Source organism: Xenopus laevis, chromosome 4S, assembly GCF_017654675.1.
Source record: "Xenopus laevis strain J_2021 chromosome 4S, Xenopus_laevis_v10.1, whole genome shotgun sequence".
Taxonomy (NCBI): domain Eukaryota; kingdom Metazoa; phylum Chordata; class Amphibia; order Anura; family Pipidae; genus Xenopus; species Xenopus laevis.
The window spans coordinates 119845891-119865807 of record NC_054378.1 but is presented as its reverse complement, the minus strand read 5'-3'; the positions used below and the strand labels follow the sequence as shown (position 1 = coordinate 119865807).

Sequence of the window (19917 nt, the reverse complement as noted above, 5' to 3'; positions counted from 1 at the left end):
GGGAGTGTGACTGTGGATAGCAGGTATAGTAGGGAGAGATGGTGCCTATAGTAACAGTGGGATAATAGTCTCTGGGAAGGGAGTGTGACTGTGGGATAGCAGGTATAGTAGGGAGAGATGGTGCCTATAGTAACAGTGGATAATAGTTCTCTGGGAAGGGAGTGTGACTGTGGGATAGCAGGTATAGTAGGGAGAGATGGTGCCTATAGTAACAATGGGATAATAGTCTCTGGGAAGGGAGTGCGACTGTGGGATAGCAGCGTATAGCAGGGAGAGATGGTGGCCTATAGTAACAGTGGATAATAGTCTCTGGGAAGGGAGTGTGACTGTGGGATAGCAGGTATAGTAGGGAGAGATGGTGCCTATAGTAACAGTGGGATAATAGTCTCTGGGAAGGGAGTGTGACTGTGGGATAGTGTCAAGGCCGCCGGGAGCATGAAGGGACGCGTCCGCTCCCGGCAGCGAAGAATCCAAGATGGCGGCGCCCAGTCGGCCCACGTGGGCGCTGGGACGCCAGCGCCGCAACGCCGACGCATGCGCAAACGCGCATGCGCAAACACGCCGGCGCAAGCACGCCGGCGTAAGGACGCCAGTGACGTCACTATGGCGCCAAATTCAACTATAAAAGGGCGCCCAGGACACCAGAAGGGCGCCCAAGAATAGGTTCTGCTACCTTGAACCTGGGTTTCTGTTATCTTGCTATCCTGATTCCTGCTCCTGCCTTGGTTTTGACCCTTTTGCCTGGACTCTTGTTATTTGATCCTGATCTGCCTGCCATTGAACTCTTGCCTGGACTTTGACCTTGTATTTGCTTAACCCTTTGGATACCGCGACCTTGCACCCTCAAGAGGGCTTCCTCCTTGATCCCGACTACCTCCCTGGAGGGAGCTCCCGGCTCCCTGACATTATTCTTGGGCCATGGATCCCACTGAGGAAGCTCAAGCCAGATTTCGGCAGGGCCTTTCGAGGTCTGCTACTCGCATGGAGGCCGTACGAAGCTCGGCAAAATTATGTTGGACACACGCTGGAGTCTATTCTAGAAAAATTATCTATGCTGACGCCGACTACTCCAACGCCGACAACGCCCACGCTAGTTGCTGCCGATATGGCTACACAGTCCTCCACTCCTGGTCCACGTATTCCTGCACCGCCTCTCTACAGTGGTGACCCTCAAGCCTGTCGCGGTTTTGTGAATCAGTGCCAGATTCGGTTCGCCCTGCAACCTGCAGAATTTGTCTCAGAGCGAGCTAAGGTTGGTTTCGTGATTACCCGTCTGGCGGGGAAAGCGCTTGAATGGGCATCTCCGCACTGGGAGAAGGAGTCTCTTCTAATTGATGATGCTAAAGCCTTCCTGAAAGAATTCCGGACTGTGTTCGATGCTCCTGGTCGAGTGGCGACCGCTGCTTCTCGTCTGTTCCAGATCCGCCAAGGGAATCGTAGTGTAGCGGAATATGCCATTGAATTCCGTACTCTCGCTGCTGAGACTCGTTGGAATAATGATGCCTATCATGCTGCCTTCTACAATGGTCTCTCTCTTCGCCTCAAAGACGACCTGGTCTCCCGTGAATTACCCACGCAGGTTGAAGACCTCATTGCTTTGTCTGTCAAGGTGGACACCCGTCAGAGAGAACATCAAGCTGATAGGGACCGAGTCAAGAAGTTTCAACCCATGCTGGCTCCTCGCTTTCAAAGACCCCTATTACCTCCTACCCCCCAGCAGCCTTCTGTTATTCCTCCGGAGGAACCTATGCAAGTCGGAAGAGCTCGTCTCTCTGAACAGGAGAAACTCCGGAGACGTACGGCTGGACTTTGTCTCTACTGTGGGGGTCAATTTAATTTTGCCAACTCCTGTCCAGTGAAGCCTCAGAGTTCCCCTCTTCAAGGTAACCTTGGAAAGACTCACGTAGGGGGTATTTCTCCGAAGTCGCAAGAAAACTCTCACAGGTTTCTTCTGCCTTTACAGATCCGTCTGTCCTCTAAGACCATTGTTGGCTCAGCTTTCGTTGACTCTGGAGCTGCCGGAAATTTCATGGACGCTCTTCTTTGCCAAGCACATGAATTTTCCCCTTGTTTCCTTTGACTCCTTCACTTCGAGAAACCGCTATTGATGACCGACCCCTTGAATCCGAGTTTATCTCTATGACGACTGGGGAATTGCCTGTGCAGGTTGGGACTTTACATAAAGAAAAGTTATCGTTCCTGATTATTTCCTGTCCTTCTGTTCCAGTCGTCTTGGGGCTTCACTGGTTACGCCTGCATAACCCTATATTGATTGATCCTCGGGGCAGGTTTCCCGTTGGAGTCCATACTGCCAACAGCACTGCTTCCTGCTGAACCCATCCAGAGGGTGAATATTTCTACATCTGATTTGAAGACGCTTCCCTCCTGTTACAAGGAATTCTCTGATGTCTTCTGTAAAAAGTCTGCAGAATTTCTCCCTCCTCATCGTCTCTACGATTGTCCAGTTGATCTCCTGCTGGAACCATGCTCCTAAGAGGTCGCACTTATCCTCTCTCCCAGGCGAGACTTCTGCCATGAAGGAATATATCCAGAAAATCTCCAGCGGGGTTTATTCGCCCTTCTATTTCTCCTGCAGGGGCTGGATTCTTCTTCGTAGAGAAGAAGGATGGAGGCCTACGTCCCTGTATTGACTACCGGGGGACTTAATAAAATCACAGTTAAGAACCGGTATCCATTGCCGCTGATTGCAGAACTTTTCGACCAACTGAAGGGGGCTAAAATCTTCACTAAGTTGGATCTCCGTGGGGCGTATAATCTCGTCCGCATCCGTGAGGGTGACGAATGGAAGACAGCATTCAACACTCGTGATGGGCACTATGAATAAACCTCGTGATGCCCTTTGGTCTCTGCAATGCCCCTGCTGTCTTCCAAGAATTTGTGAATGACATTTTCCGGGATCTCTTGGGAAAGTTTGTGGTCGTGGGACCTTGATGACATCCTGATTTTCTCCAAGGACCTAGCAAGCCATCGCTCCCAGGTGAAGGAAGTACTCTCTCGTTTGAGGGAAAAACTCTTCCTCTTTGCCAGTTGGAGAAATGCGTGTTTGAAGTGTCCAAGATTCCTTTTCTGGGCTATATCATCTCTCTAGAGGGTTCGAGATGGATCCTGTGAAAGTGTCTGCAATCCAAGAGTGGCCTCTACCGCTGAGCACCAAGGCAATCAGAGATTCATTGGTTTTGCCAATTACTAACCGGCAAATTCATTAAGGGGTTCTCTTTCCCGTATTGCACCTATCCTGGCCCTCATCCCCAAAAGGGGGTAAACCCAGCTCATGGCCCCCACCTGCTATTGAAGCTTTTCAATCCTTGAAGGATTGCCTTCACTTCTGCTTCGGTTCTCCGCCATCCTGATCCGGAGTCACCTTTCTTCATTGAGGTGGGTGCTTCTGAAGTTGGAGCTGGAGCTATCCTGTCCCAAAGACATTCCTCTGATGGAAAGTTGCACCCATGTGCGTATTTCTCTAAGAAGTTCTCTCCTGCCGAACAAAATTATGACGTAGGGAATCGAGAACTCTTGGCCGTCAAGCTGCCTTAGAAGAGTGGCGTCACCTCCTTGAAGGTTCCTTGATTCCAGTCACGATCTACACAGATCATAAGAATCTTGAGTTCATTCAATCTCTCAAGAGGCTGAATCCCAGACAAGCAAGGTGGGCTCTCTTCTTCTCTCCCATTCAACTTTGTCTTGACTTATCGCCCCGGCTCCAAGAATCGGAAAGCCGAAAGCTCTGTCCCCAAGTTTCACTCCGGTGGATCGTTCTCCTGAAAGACAAGAGCCAATTATCCTCCTGTCAAGATCATCGCTTCTTTGTACCCTCAATTTGCTGATCAAATCCTAGCCGGTCAATCTTCTGCCCTCCTGATACCCCCATCGGAATGGCATTTGTACCTCCTGAACTTCGTCTGCCTATCCGCAACAGACTCATAGCTCCCAAACAAGCTGGACATCCTGGTCCTGTAAGACTCTTGAACTATTACGGCGTCTAGTCTGGTGGCCGACTATTCGTAAAGATGTCAAAGACTTTGTTGCTGCTTGTACTGTTTGTGCCACTTCTAAGCCTAGCCATTCTCGCCCTAGCGGGTTACTACAGCCATTGCCTGTCCCCTCTCGTCCATAGGACTCATTTGGCAATGGACTTCATAGTCCGAACTTCCTCCCTCCAGTGGGAAGACTGTCATCTGGGTTGTCATTGATCGCTTTAGCAAGATGGCCCCACTTCATCCGTTACGGAAGCTTCCATCTGCGGTGGAATTGTCTCAATTGTTCATTCAATTCATTTTCCGTCTGCATGGATTCCCAGCGGAGATAGTCTCTGACTGAGGTTCCAGTTCACAGCTAAGTTTTGGCGTTCCTTATGTAAGGATTTGGGTATTGCTCTCCAGTTCTCTCTGCCTATCACCCCAAACTAATGGGGCAGCTGAACGGGTGAATCAAGCCTTAGAACAATTCCTGAGAATCATGTCTCCTTATGCCAAGATGAATTGGTCTGACCTTCTGCCCGTGGGGGGGAAAAATTTGCCCATAACAACGCCTGTCATTCATCCACTGGAAGATCTCCATTCATTGTTCTGTGTATGGCCAACATCCTCAAAGCCTTTTCCGCAGACTTTGTTTGTCTGATGTCCCAGCGCTGATTGACATGCGGCCCATATGTCGCTATTTGGGCTGCAACCAAGTCTAATTGGAGAAAAGTGCTCTTGTGCACAAGACCTTCGCTGATCGAAGAGCGTAGACCCTCTCTCCCTACAAGGTTGGTGATGAAAGTCTGGTTGTCTTCCAGGAACATTCGATTGAGGTGCCATCTCCTAAATTGGTCCAAAGTTTGTGGGTCCATTCTCCATCTCAGAAGTGATCATCCTGTGGCTGTCAGACTTCAGCTTCCCCCTGAGATGCGAATTCCCAACGTGTTTTCATGTCTCCTTGGTGAACCCGCTACTTCCAACCGCTTTTCTATGGACCAGTCTCACCCTCCTACTATCTCGGTGGATGGTCAACAAGAATATGAGGTGGAAAGGATCCTTGACTCCAGAATCTCCAGGGGCTCTCTTCAATATCTCATCAAAGTGAAGGGCTTTGGCCCTGAAGAATGCTCCTGGTAAGGACACTCTATGTTCATGCTCCCGTCTGGTTAGGGATTTCCATTCCAAGTTTCCCCAGAAGCCAAGTCCTGGTGGTCCTGAGGCCCCCGTGAGGGCAAACACGCGGCGTAAGGACGCCAGTGAGTCACTATGGCGGGCCCAAAATTTAACTATAAAAGGGCGCCCAGGACACCAGAAAGGGGGGCCCAAGGTAGGTCTGCTACCCTTGAACCTGGGTTTCTGTTCTCTGCTATCCTGATTCCTGCTCCTGCCTTGGTTTTGACCCTTTTGTCTGGACTCTTGTTATTTGATCCTGAAACTGCCTCCATTGAACTCTTGCCTGGATTTGAAACCCTTTTATTTGCTTACCCTTTGGATCCCCCCCCACCCTTTCACCCCCAAGAGGGCTTCCTCCTTGATCCCGACTACCCCTGGAGGGAGCTCCCCGGTCCCCGACAGATGCAGGTATAGTAGGGAGAGATGGTGCCTATAGTAACAGTGGGGGTAATTTGTCCCCTGGAAGGGAGTGGGGACTGTGGGATAGCAGGTATAGTAGGGAAGATGGTGTTTAATAGTAACAGTGAATAATTAGTTCTGGGGGAGTTAGACTGTGGGATAGCAATATAGTAGGGAGAGAGTGGTGTCTGATTAGTAGGGTAGTGGGAGAGATAGTGTGGTGCGTCTGGGAGAGGTGGAGTGTGATGTGGGAATGGGGTTGTGGAGAGGATGGGGTCTATAGTACATGGATAAAGGGCTCTGGAAGGGAACGTGATTGTGGGGGTAAGCGGTTTTAGAGGGAGAGATGGTGTCTTAGTAACAGTGGTAAAAAATCTCTGGGAAGGGAGTGTGACCCCGTGGGGTAGCAGGTAAGTAGGGAGAGATGGTGCCTATATAACAGTGGGATAATAGGGCTCTGGGAAGGAGTGTGACTGGGATAGCAGGTATAGTAGGGAAAATGGTCATATAGTAACGTGGAAAATAGTCCTTGGAAGGGGTGTGACTGGGGGGATAGAAGGTTAGTAGGGAGAGATGGTGCCTAAGAAAACAGTGGAAAAATAGTCTCGGGAAGGAGGGGTAACTGTGGGATAGCAGGTATAGAGGGAGAATGGTGTCTATAGTAAAGTGGAAAAATGTTTGGGAAGGACGGGTGACTGTGGGATGAAAGGTATATTTAGGGAAAAGATGGTGTCTATGTAAAAAGTGGTAATAGTTTTGGGAAGGGGTGTGACTGGGGATAGCGGTATATTTAGGGGAAGAGGGTTTGCCTATGTAACAGTGGGATAATAGTCTCTGGAGGGAGTGGGGACTGGGGGGATAGCAGGTAAGTAGGTGAGAGATGGTGCCTATTTTTAACAATGGGAAAAATAGTCTCTGGGAAGGGATTTGTGGACTGTGGGATAGCGGTATGGGGAAAAAAGGGAAAAAGAGATTGGGGGGGCCAAAAGTAAAAAAGGTTGGGGGTTTTAATAGCCCCTTCGGGGAAAGGGAGTGTGACTGTGGGATAGCAGGTATAGTAGGGAGAGATGGTGCCTATAGTAACAGTGGGATAATAAGTCTCTCGGAAGGGAGTGTAAAAAAACTGTGGGATAGCAAGGTTATAGTAGGGAGAGATGGTCCCTTTATATAGTAACAGTGGATAATAGTCTCAGGGAAGGGAGTGTGACTGTGGGATTAGCAGGTATAGTAGGGAGAGATGGTGCCTAATAGTAACAGTGGGATAATAGTCTCTGGGAAGGGAGTGGGGACTGTGGGATAGCAGGTATATGTAGGGGAGAGATGGTGTCTATAGTAACAGTGGATAATAGTCTCTGGGAAGGGAGTGTGACTGTGGGATATGCAGGTATAAGTAGGGAGAGATGGTGCCTATAGAAACAGTGGGATAATAGTCTCTGGGAAGGGAGTGTGATTTGTGGGATAGCAGGTTATAGTAGGCGAGAGATGGTGTCTATAGTAACAGTGGATAATAGTCTCTGGGAAGGAGTGTGACGGGTGGGATAAGCAGGTATAGTAGGGAGAGATGGTGCCTATAGTAACAGTGGGATAATGTCTCTGGGAAGGGAGTGTGACTGTGGGATAGCAGGTATAGTAGGGAGAGAAGGTGCCTATAGTAACAGTGGATAATAGTCTCTGGGAAGGGAGTGTGACTGTGGGAAATAGCAGGTATAGTAGGGAGAGATGGTGCCTATAGTAACAGTGGGATAATAGTCTCGGGGAAAGGGGAGTGTGACTGTGGGATAGCAGGTAATAGTAGGGTAGGAGATGGTGTCTATAGTAACAGTGGATAATAGTCTCTGGGAAGGGAGTATGACTGTGGGATAGCAGGTATGGGTAGGGAGAGATGGTGCCTATAGTAACAGTGGGATAATAGTCTCTGGGAAGGGAGTGTGAATTGTGGGATAGCAGGTATATGTAGGGGAGAGATGGTGCCTATAGTAACAGTGGAATAATAGTCTCTGGGAAGGGAGTGTGACTGTGGGATAGCAGGTATAGTAGGGAGAGATGGTGTCTATAGGTAACAGTGGATAATAGTCCTCTGGGAAGGGAGTGTGACTGTGGGATAGCAGGTATAGTAGGAGAAGAGGATGGTGCCTATAGAAACAGTGGGATAATGTTTTGGGAAGGGAGTGTGTTTGTGGGATAAGCAGGTATAGTAGGGAGAGATGGTGGTTCTATAGTAACAGTGGATAATAGTCTCTGGGAAGGGGTGTGACTGTGGGATAGCAGGTATAGGTAGGGAGGGGATGGTGCCTATAGTAACAGTGGGATAGATAGTCTCTGGGAAGGGCAGGTGTGACTGGTGGGATAGCAGGTATAGTAGGGAGAGACAGGTGCCTATAGTAACAGTGGATAAATTAGTCTCTGGGAAGGGGGTGGTGAGCTGTGGATAGCAGGTATAGTAGGGTAGAGCTGGTTGGCCTATAGTAACAGTGGGATAATAGTGCTCTGGGAAGGGAGTGTGACTGTGGGATAGCAGGTATAGTAGGGAGAGATGGTGTCTATAGTAACAGTGGATAATAGTCTCTGGGAAGGGAGTATGACTGTGGGATAGCAGGTATAGTAGGGAGAGATGGTGCCTATAGTAACAGTGGGATAATAGTACTCTTGGGAAGGGAGTGTGATTGTGGGATGGGCCCAAGGTATAGTAAAGGGGGAGAGATGGTGCCTATAGTAACAGTGGATAATAGCCCCTGCTTGGAAGGGAGTGTGACTGTGGGATAGCAGGTATAGTAGGGAGAGATGGTGTCTATAGTAACAGTGGATAATAGTCTCTGGGAAGGGAGTGTGAGACTGTGGGATAGCAGGTATAGTAGGGAGAGATGGTGTCTATAGTAACAGTGGGATATAATAGTCTCTTGGGAAGGGAGTGTGACTGTGGGATAGCAGGTATAGTAGGAAGAGATGGTGCCTATAGTAACAGTGGGATAAAAGTCTCTGGAAATGGACTATAGTTATAGCAGGTTCCTCTTTGTAGACACTGTGGGTGTAATAGCAGTGTGGCTATTTGGATAGCATTATTGTGCTTTGGTCTAGCAGCCACATTGTTATGCCTAAACTTGCAGTATTGTTCATTAATCACTACTAGTTGCCAGTCAAATCACCATTTACGTATCTCTCCAGAAAATTGCTTGCAACTTGTTTTATACTGGTTTGAATTGTAACATGGAGGAAAACTGATGGTGGAATGTAAACAGATCATTAGCAAATTTGACTGCATACTGTAGGGATATAACAGATAGTTAGATGATAGTTAAATATATAGATAATATATAAGGATAGAGAGATGATAGATCAATATAAGGCTAAAGAGATAATGTGTAGAAATAGATGTATAAGGATAGAGAGGAGACAGACAGATATATGGAAAGAAATAAGGCTAGTGAGATAGATGGACAGACATGATTGATAGATAGATGGATAGATAAATAGATGGATAGATAAATAGATAGATAGATAGATAGATGATAGATAGATAGATAGATAGATAGATAGATAGATAGATAGATAGATAGATAGATAGATAGATAGATAGATAGATAGATAGATAGACAGACAGACGGGCAGACAGACAGACAGACAGACAGACAGACAGACAGACAGACAGATAGATAGATAGATAGATAAAGAGACATACAGACAGACAGAGATAGATGATAGAGAGACAGACAGATAGAATATATACAGTATAGGATACAAATTAGGACACAAGCTTTAGGTCGGTGTATTTTGCATTACAGGCTTTTATTGAAGATAAAATATTCACGTTTGATTTGCAAGAGGTTGTGCAGGAGCTGATGTCCGGGTCGGAGGGGTCGGCCAGTGTGACAGAGCAGTGTAATTAGTCAGAGGAGAGCCCCAGTCGGTGACAGACAGATCAGCAGCCCATCCCCAGGCGCAGGAGACACAGTCGCGCATACATTACAGGGCTTTGTGCTACTCGCTGCGCCCGCGACTCTGCTGCACATGTTGTGCGAGGGATCCGCTCCCAGTCTGCCGCTGTGCCCATGGCTGGACGTGATTTGGAGAAGAGCAACGCGTCCTTCCTCCCCACGGACATTCCCACGGTGTCGGTGGCCAAACTGGCGTCTCTGGGGCTGATCGCGTGCGTCAGTCTGGCCGGCAATTTGCTCTTCGCTTTCATCGCTCTGAAGGACAAGAGCCTGCGCCGGGCTCCCTATTACCTGATGTTGGACCTGTGCCTGGGGGATCTGATCCGCTCTCTGCTTTGTTTCCCTCTGGTGCTCAAGTCCATCAGCAGCGGATCCCAGTGGAGCTACAGCAAGTGGAGCTGCAGAATGATGGCCTTTGGGGCGGTGTTGCTTTGCTTCCATGCCGCCTTCATGCTGCTCTCCATCAGCCTCACCAGGTACATGGCCATAGCCCACCATAGGTTCTACTGTAAGAGAATGACGGGCTGGGCTTGTGCCATTGTCATCTCCATGGCCTGGATCCTCTCCACCGCTATGGCCTTGCCTCCAGTGTTTGAGCTGGGCACCTACAAGTTCATCAGGGAGGAGGAGCAGTGCACCTTTGAGCACCGCTATGTCAAGGCCAACGACAGCCTGGGCTTCTTGCTCATGTTGCTCTTCATTGTGGGGGCCACACATTTTATCTACATGAAACTGCTCTTCTTCATTTACGACCACCGAAAAATGAAACCAGCCCAGTTGACCCCAGCCATCAGCCAGAACTGGAGCTTCCATGGACCTGGAGCAGCAGGACAGGCAGCTGCCAATTGGATCGCAGGGTTCGGCAGGGGCCCCACTCCCCCCACCTTGGTAGGTATGAGACAGAGCACCCAGGGCCACATTAAGAGATTGGTGGTGCTGGAAGAATTCAAGCAAGAAAAGAGGCTCTGCAAGATGTTCTATGTCATCACCTTGCTCTTCTTGCTCTTCTGGGCCCCTTACCTGCTGGCTTGTTATCTAAGGATCTTTCTGAAATCAGCCAGCTTGCCCCAGGGCTACCTCACAGTGTCAGTGTGGCTGACGTTCGCCCAGGCAGGGGTTAACCCTATTGTCTGCCTCCTGCTGAACAAAGAAGTGAGAACCTCTCTGAGAGCCTTCATCCCCTGTAAGAGCACCCAGACCCAAAGGGATCCCTATATTGACACATGACCCTGTCACTACTAATATTGCTCCAATTACATCACGTGGCTTTAGTTTCCTAGAATTTAAAGGGATACTGTCATGGGAAAAAATTTTTTTTTCAAAACGAATCAGTTAATAGTGCTGCTCCAGCAGAATTCTGCACTGAAATCCATTTCTCAAAAGAGCAAACTGATTTTTTTATATTCAATTTTGAAATCTGACATGGGGCTAGACATTTTGTCAATTTCCCAGCTGCCCCTGGTCATGTGACTTGTGCCTGCACTTTAGGAGAGAAATGCTTTCTGGCAGGCTGCTGTTTTTCCTTTTCAATGTAACTGAATGTGTCTCAGTGGGACATGGATTTTTACTATTGAGTGCTGTTCTTAGATCTACCAGGCAGCTGTTATCTTGTGTTAGGGAGCTGTTAGCTGGTTACCTTCCCATTGTTCTTTTGTTTGGCTGCTGGTGGGGAAAGGGGAGGGGGTTGATATCACTCCAACTTGCAGTACAGCAGTAAAGAGTGATTGAAGTTTATCAGAGCACAAGTCACATGACTTGGGGCAGCTGGGAAATTGACAATATGTCTAGCCCCATGTCAGATTTCAAAATTGAATATAAAAAAATCTATTTGCTCTTTTGAGAAATGGATTTCAGTGCAAAATTCTGCTGGAACAGCACTATTAACTGATTCATTTTGAAAAAATGTTTTTCCCATGACAGTATCCCTTTAAGGCCAGGGCAAATGTAGAAATTTTTTTGGACTAATGCAGACATCTGTATCCCCTGGGACACTGCTGTTGCTAAACTAAAACGGATAGCATACTTTAGGTCCTTTAAGAATGTTGGACATGATCATGTTTTAGATCTATAAATGCTTGACTACATTTCCCAGCATCCTTAGACATGTAACCAAAGATGCAGCATGCTGGGATTTCTAGTCCACTTTACCTACAAGATGTGAATCTTTACTATTATTTGGATCCACTTTGTGTTCTTTACAAGAGATTGTTCAGAAAATAAAATGATTTTAGATTTGACAGGCCTGTACAGGTATAGGATCCATTAACCGGAAACCGTCATCCAGAAAGCTCTGAATTATGGAAAGGCTGTCTCCCATAGACTCCATTTTATCCAAATAATCACATTTTTTAAAAATTAGTTCCTTTTTCTGTGTAATAATAAAACAGTAGCTTGTACTTGATCCCAACTAAGATATAATTAATCCTTATTGGAAGCAAAACCAGCCTATTGGGTTTATTTAATGTTTACATGATTTTCTAGTAGACTTAAGGTATCAAGATCCACATTATGGAAAGTTCCAGAGCTAGTTCCAGAGCATTCTGGATAACAGGTCCATTACCTGTATTATTAGATGTGGGTGCTGTTAAGATTTTAGGAAGGCAAAAATTGTTTATCGGAACTGAATTGGGGAGTGGGTACAGGTTATTGCATGAAAAATGGGAATTTACAGTCCAGCAACATCTGGAGATCCAAGTTTAATGAGAATCTATTGTGTTCCTATTGTGTGTAAATAGGAGCAATATTTACATGTAAATGTAAAAAGGTGGTTGCCGGCTTGATGCACAGTATTGCATATGTTTGTGGAAGAACCTGAAGAGAATTAGAAAGATCCTGTCTTCATCAATTTGGCTTAACCCTGTGCGTGCTGGTGTGCCTGGAGGGAGGATAACAAATAGGATTAGCACAGGCATTTGGCGATTACAGGGTTAACATACTGTTCATTTTAGCAAGATCTGGCTCATACAGCCTCTTTAATTGTTCATATACCTCCTGGTAACATGGAGAAACCCAAATGTAATACAAATACACACATAAGCTACTAAAGGTGTATTGTATTACAATAGACTTAATTAGATATTATTTATTAATACAAACTTTTACGGGAAAGAACATTTCTAAGGTCAGAGACACACGCGAAGATTCTTCGGGCGACTGATCTCCCCTTCCTGCCGACTAGAATCTAAATCGCCGGCGGGATGGCACTCAGATCGCTTTGTTTCTGAAACTTTGTGCGACTTCGGAAAACGCCGGCGATTCAGATTCTAGCCGGCGGTACGGCTTTTCGGGAAGATTAGTTTAGATTAGATTTGTCGACGGGCTATTCAATGTCCCCGAATCTTTGCGTTTGTCTCTGCCCTAAAAAACAAAGTGAAAGAAAGGCGCGCTTCCCTAGTGTTATCTCCGTGTATAATTAATCTTAATTAAAAATGTTTGCACTTACAATGTTGTAGGCAACATCAGCTCATTGGTAGACAATACATAAAGATTCAAAGCCTAACGCGTTTCATCGCTGAAATCGGGACTTCTTCAGGGGTATACAGCCAATAAAAGTTCTCCATAAACGAAGAAACCGCTCCTATTTCCAAGAGGCTGGGTTTTGGATTTCGCTGATGAAACGCGTTGGGCTTTGAATCTATATGTATTGTCTACCAATGAGCTGATGTTGCCTACGACATTGTAAGTGCAAACATTTTTAATTAAGATTAATTATAAAAGGAGATTACGCTAGGGAAGAGCACTTTGTTTTATAGACAAGTTTCGGGTTGACCATCCAGTTTTTGGAGATTGCAGCGAGAGGACACTCCACTGGGATTTTTTGATAATTGAACTTGACTTGAAGGGACTTGGTCTGAATTTGGGATCACACAGGACTGGTGTTTTATTGATCTTATTTTAGCTAAGCCATAGTGCCCCTAATTATTAAATATAATTTTCGGGACAGAATATTGCCCCACCAGGCAACCACCAGCAAAGCCCTACCACAACCAAAGGGTGTAACTGAGCGGGGAAAATGCACAACTTTACTAGGGCCATGGCCCCCCAATACACACCCTGTGCCATATTGTTTACACACAATTGCCACATGATAGAGACAATGGGCAGATATGTACATTATTCATTGCAGGAGTAAAGGCTTCACCTTCCTTATATACAGTAAGGCCTAATATTACTATGCATCCTCCCTTTTATGTACATTTTATTGTGCTTTTATTTACACTGGTCTTTCACCTCTCTCTATGTAGTGCCAATAGGATTACAGAGACTTCTGACCACATGTAATTGATTTAATGCTCAGTGAGAGGCCAGTTATTCTCCATAATATCTATTATACAGAACATCTTGGCACTATGCTTCTGTTCTGTTCGGCCAAATAGGCTGGTAACTGCCATTATGATAAGGGCTTTGTTCTATGATATCAAATCAGTAATCCAGAAGTGTTCCTGGGGGTGCCCATATATCTGTACAATGAACAAGGGCCAACTCCTTGCTTTATAAAGAATTCATAGGTCCAGGCTGGGGGTGACCAAGCAGCCTGCCATAAAACTGCAAAAAATACCATAAAATTTAATAATTTGTAAATTGTACATTAACCAAGGAGTTTTTTTCTAGATCCACTTTGTGACTGGTGTTCATGGTATACTACTTTTCTGCCCTGCCATGGAAACCACAGTGAATATGTATGTATTGTAGCTATGTTTGTTGGAAATGCATGCAGTGTTTAACAACATGACATAACAGCAGCCCCATGATAAGTATATATATATATATATATCCCACCAGGCCCGGACTGGCAATCTGTGGGTTCTGGCAAATGCCAGGGGGGCTGCTATAAGGTGCCATAGAAAGTCAGTATTTAGTGGGCTGGTGGGGGCTGTTTAGGCCTTTGTGTACCTGAAATGACAGGACCTATTTTAATTCTCAGTCCGGACCTGTATCCCACATCATCTAGTGTGTGAGTCTTTCTTATTCCCTCAGTTTATACTCAGGGAACACCTGTATCTCACCAGAAAGGTTTTATACTGCCAGTTTTGCTTTCCACAGGTCATTCCTCTGCCTGTCCCGACTACGCTACAGCCCAGTACCCCACCGGCCTTTCCTTCTCCCCAAATCCATTGTCTGTACAGCCCAGTAATCTTCTAGACTTTCCTATGGCCCATCCTTATGGTCATGTAGCCAGGCCCGGATTTGTGGAAAGGCCACCTAGGCCCGGGCCTAGGGCAGCAGGATTTTAGGGGGGCGGCATGCTGCTCAACCACACCCACATTGGTTTAAAAACACTGGGGATGCGCTGGAGATACAATAATTTTTTTAATTTCCCATGTGTCGATCCCCATTGCTTCGGTCCCGCTGGAGGGGACAGGGGCGACGAACGCTAGTGGGCCTAGGGGCGCCCACTATGTAAATCCGGCCCTGCATGTAGCCCAGTACTGTGGCAGACTTTTCCACTGCCCATCCCCCTGTATGTATAGGCAAATATCCTGACCATGTTTACCATTACCAATCCAACTGAGTAACCTGCCAGTCTTTCCTGGGGGCCCATCTGCCAATCCTTCTGCCTATACAGCCAAGTATCTTGCAATCCTTTCCGACTGCCCATCCCTTGGACTCTACAGCCCAATATCTTGCTTGTTTCTACCACCCATCTATCTGGCTGTAAAAGCCATTATCCCCTAACCTTTCCCCTTTGCCAGTCCTTCTGCTTCTACCATCCAGTAGTCCACCAGCCTTCTCTTCTCTCATTTGTTCTGCCTACACAACTTAGTATCTTGCTTACCTTTACCACTTCCAATTCCTTTACCTACACAGACAATATCCTGCCAACCGTTTCTATTACCAGTCCTTCTTTATATGGAGCTCAGTATCCTGCCAGCCTTTATTACCAGTCCTTCTTTATATAGAGCTCAGTATCCTGCCAGCCTTTGTTATTACCAGTCCTTCTTTATATAGAGGTCAGTATCCTGCCAGCCTTTGTTATTACCAGTTCTTCTTTATATGGAGCTCAGTATCCTGCCAGCCTTTGTTATTACCAGTCCTTCTTTATATGGAGCTCAGTATCCTGCCAGCCTTTGTTATTACCAGTCCTTCTTTATATAGAGCTCAGCAGGACCGCCATCAGAAATCACAGGGCCCCATACGACAAAATTTCCTGGGCCCCCTGGGCTGCGCCCACCCCAAGCCCGACCTAAAGGTCCACCCCCCACCACACAGTAAAAAAACAAAAAAAATATTGGTGGCTAGAGTTCCCACATGTTAATAAAAAATAAAAAGATATTTGTGGTCAGGGCCCCCCATAAAAAAAACATTTGTGGCCAGGGCCCCCCCCATTAAAAAATATTGGTGGCTAGAGCTCAGTAGTATCCTGCCAGCCTTTTTTACTGCTGATCCCTCTGCCCACGTACCTTCTATTCTGTCAACCTTACCTTTGCTCATACAGGTCAGTATCCTGCCAATCTCTCCTTGATACTTGTTTTATTTTCATACAAAACACACATAAATGTTCAGCATCTGTGAGAGTTTTCCCTGGAAGATCAGGCTGATCAGATTACCTAACGCAGAACTGTCATTTTGGTCAGTCTTTATACAATTCAGCACATTACAGAACTTGTACATTGTTCAGGATCTCATTTCAAAGCATGGGCCTATTCACTATTGCACAATAATCTAAAACCTTTTTCCAACGTTTTCTTACATTTAATTTTTTTTTTAAAAAACACCCTTTTCTGCTTGACATTGTTTGCCCTTGTGGAGTTAGTGCAAACTGTTATTTTCTAATGGTTTGATTAAGGATTCTTTTAAATTTCCAAGTACTTTAGAAAGTTAATCTCTGAAATTCAGCAACTGATTTAGGATATTAATAGTAATTAAGCCCTATAGTGTCCCATACAATCATTGTGCCACTAGCTTTGGGATACATATATTCATCTTATCATACAGTTTCATCGTTCCTCTACTACTACTGATTATATTGATTTGTGATGTGGTTCTTGGTGACTGTAAATGTAAAATGAACTAATTGTTTTAAAAACTGTAAAAAAAAAAAAGTAACTTTGCTTATAATTTTCCTATCTGTAAATATCTTAACTTATACTGTTACCCGACAAGAGCTAAATCTACTTTTATGCATTGTTCTTATGAGACCACGCCCTGCATTTTTCTACAAAATATTTATTACCATTTTTTTAAACTGACCCAGATTTGTATAATACGAATAATCTGGATTTTTGTCTATTTTTTTCCAATCATTTTCCAGACTAGCGCTTCTCTAGAAAATGCTGTTAGAATGGAGATGGCTGTTGGTATGAGTTGAACATGTAGTATAACGCAAGACTTGTTGGTTTTTTACCTGTGTAATAAACTTTATAGCTTCCAAACCCTTTGTCCAACATATATTATTTACTACAATAAAATAGCTAAGGATGGAGAAATACGCAACCCTTGATGATGACAATTTGGCACATAAACGATCAGTTTCAGGAGTTCCGGTTGCCACATTTGGTGAGGGGCGAAAGGGGGAAAGTGTTGGTGATGCGCGGGCCAGTTCAAAGCCCACAGGACCCATGGGTGTAACAATGAGTCAGACAGCTACAGGTTTGCACAAAATATTTGGGTCGAGAACGGGTGTGGGCCGAGCTCTTTCTGCAGCCCTTGCTACCCTTCCCACCTGTGACTTAACAATACCCCACTTCAGTGTATGGAAGGGTTGCCACCTAGCCGGTATTTTACTGGCCCAGCAGGTAAAAGTGATGGTGGATCCCAATGTTATTAATAACAAAAAAGATTTGACTTTGCCACCTCAGACCAGGCAAAGTGCTAAAAAAAGCAGCTAGATCTTCCTAAATCTTCTGTCACTTACATCATAAATTATATTAACTCTCTTCTCTTTATTAAGGTTCCCTGGACATTTGTAATAAAAAGTGGTAACTTCAAGCATTTGCACCAACATTTATAATAAAGACGTCCATACAACTAACCGCCCTATGCAAATTGACCTAAGCACAAGATCACTAGTGAATTTTCGCTAGGCACCAAGGAACACAAGTGCATCTTCGCTATGGTATGCTCGCACTGCCGAAGTAAAGCTAGCGAAAAGTCGCCAGCATTTGGCGCCCAGGGCAAAACTTCGCATATTAGTGAATTAGCGGTAGCGAATTTGCGCCTGGTGAAGTGGTGCGATGTGTGTGAAGCTGACGGTGGTGACAATTCGCCCTTTAGTGAATCTGCTCCATAGTTCATTTCGAGAGATTATGGTCCAGTCCAGAGTAAAAAAAAAATCCTAGGTATTTCTGATAGTTACATTGTCTAAATCAGTGATCAGGGTCGGACTGGGCTGACGGGACACTGGAAAAAACCCAGTGGGCCCTGGCCCTCATGGGTCTCTGCCGGCCCAGATCCCCTCCCCCTATCTGCCGGGCCCCCCAAAAAAACAACCGCGTCGGACTTTGCGCAAGCGCAACACACTGGATTTTGTGCATGCTTGCCACTATTCGCGCATGTGCATGGGGGCCCATAGTTCGTGCATGTGAACAGGGGGGCCCCCAGAGGTTTGGAACACGGTGGGCCCCCCAAAGTCCAATCCAACCCTGTCAGTTAACCCCAACCACTGGCTTATGAACAACATGTTGCTCACTAACCCAGTGGATGTTGCTCCCAGTTACCTTATAGCAGGAGATTATTTTTTAATGCCTGGCAAGTTTTGGTTGTATAAAAACCAAGGGTACTGCCAAACAGAGGGGCTCATTTATCAACACTGGGCAAATTTGCCCATGGGCAGTTACCTATAGCAACCAATCATGGATTAGCTTTTTGAAATCAGCTGCAAGTAGAACAACGAATGCGGCAATTTGATTGGTTGCCTTGGGTTACTGCCGATGGGCAAAATTGCCCAGTGTTGATAAATGACCCCCAGAGTCTGTTGTAGGCTGCCAGTCCACAAAGGGATATCAAATGGCCAATCACAAGCTTTATTTTGCAACTCCCAGGAGTTACATCTGAATGTGACTCACAGTAAAAAAGGTTGTCGACTCCCGGTCTAGATTCTACGACAAATCCTATTTGGGTCTTATACACACAAGGGCTCCATGTTTGAACTTAGAATGCCACAAAATTGATGATATCTTGCACACATACCATATGTCTGGGGTGAGGGTTTGTAACATCCTTCACTTTTATATTCCATTTAAATTCAGAATTTCTGAAACAAACAGTTGTCTGTATTATTGTTATGGCCTGCATTTGATGCCTTAAGCCTCTAGCTGTGATTGGTTGGCAGCTGTTACACATTACACACATGCAAAGCAACATTATACAACTTAAGACCTTAGGGGCAAATTCACTAAAGGGCAAATTTACGCCAGCGAACGATCCATCACACTTTGCGTCAATTTGTCAGTTGCAAATTCGTTACCACTACACAAAGTCACTAAAATGCGAAGTTGCGTCTCAGCGGCTGAACACTAGCGTTAATTCATTTGCTCTTTATTAGAGATGTTGGTGCAGATGCTTATTATTATAAATGTCCAAGGAAAATAAAGACAGAAAAGATCCTCTAATGCCCTAGACATGATCCCACCCTAAAACAAATGTTGGGAAAAAAATGTTAAAGGGATCCTGTCATCGGAAAACATGTTTTTTTTCAAAACGCATCAGTTAATAGTGATACTCCCTCAGAATTCTGCACTGAAATCTCAAAAGAGCAAACAGATTTCAAAAGAGCTCTCAAAAGAGCAAACAGATTTTTTTAAATTCAATTTTGAAATCTGACATGGGGCTAGACATTTTGTCAATTTCCCAGCTGCCCCTGGTCATGTGACTTGTGCCTGCACTTTAGGAGAGAAATGCTTTCTGGCAGGCTGCTGTTTTTCCTTCTCAATGTAACTAAATGTGTCTCAGTGGGACATGGGTTTTTGCTATTGAGTGTTGTTCTTAGATCTACCAGGCAGCTGTTATCTTGTGTTAGGGAGCTGCTATCTGGTTACCTTCCCATTGTTCATTTGTTTGGCTGCTTGGGGGGGGGGGGAAGGGAGAGGGTGATATCACTCCACATTGCAGTACAGCAGTAAAGAGTGATTGAAGTTTATCAGAGCACAAGTCACATGACTTGGGACAGCTGGGAAATTAACAATATGTCTAGCCCCATGTCAGATTTCAAAATTGAATATAAAAAAATCTGTTTGCTCTTTTGAGAAATGGATTTCAGTGCAGAATTCTGCTGGAGCAGCACTATTAACTGTTTAATTTTAAAAAAAATTTTTTTCCCATGACTGTATCCCTTTAACACAAAAATCTTTAATAGCTAGGACGTTTGAAGGCAATCTGGCTTTAAAATATGAAAAAACTGCAGCGTTTTTCTTTTTTTATGACTTTTCGGCTTACAGGATATGATGTCACTGACATACAGTAAGACTGAGGAGGATGTAGCTTCATCTTATCAG

At 45.4% G+C, this 19917-nt stretch overlaps 1 protein-coding gene across 1 annotated transcript; it reads left to right on the top strand.

The window, feature by feature from the left end:
• Positions 1 to 9419: 9419 nt before the first annotated feature.
• Positions 9420 to 10819, top strand: gpr27.S (G protein-coupled receptor 27 S homeolog). The gene has a single exon (XM_018261472.2). It carries the CDS (start codon positions 9599 to 9601, stop codon positions 10709 to 10711), a length of 1113 nt encoding a protein of 370 aa, XP_018116961.1. The 5' UTR covers positions 9420 to 9598; the 3' UTR covers positions 10712 to 10819.
• The last annotated feature ends 9098 nt before the right edge of the window (positions 10820 to 19917 follow it).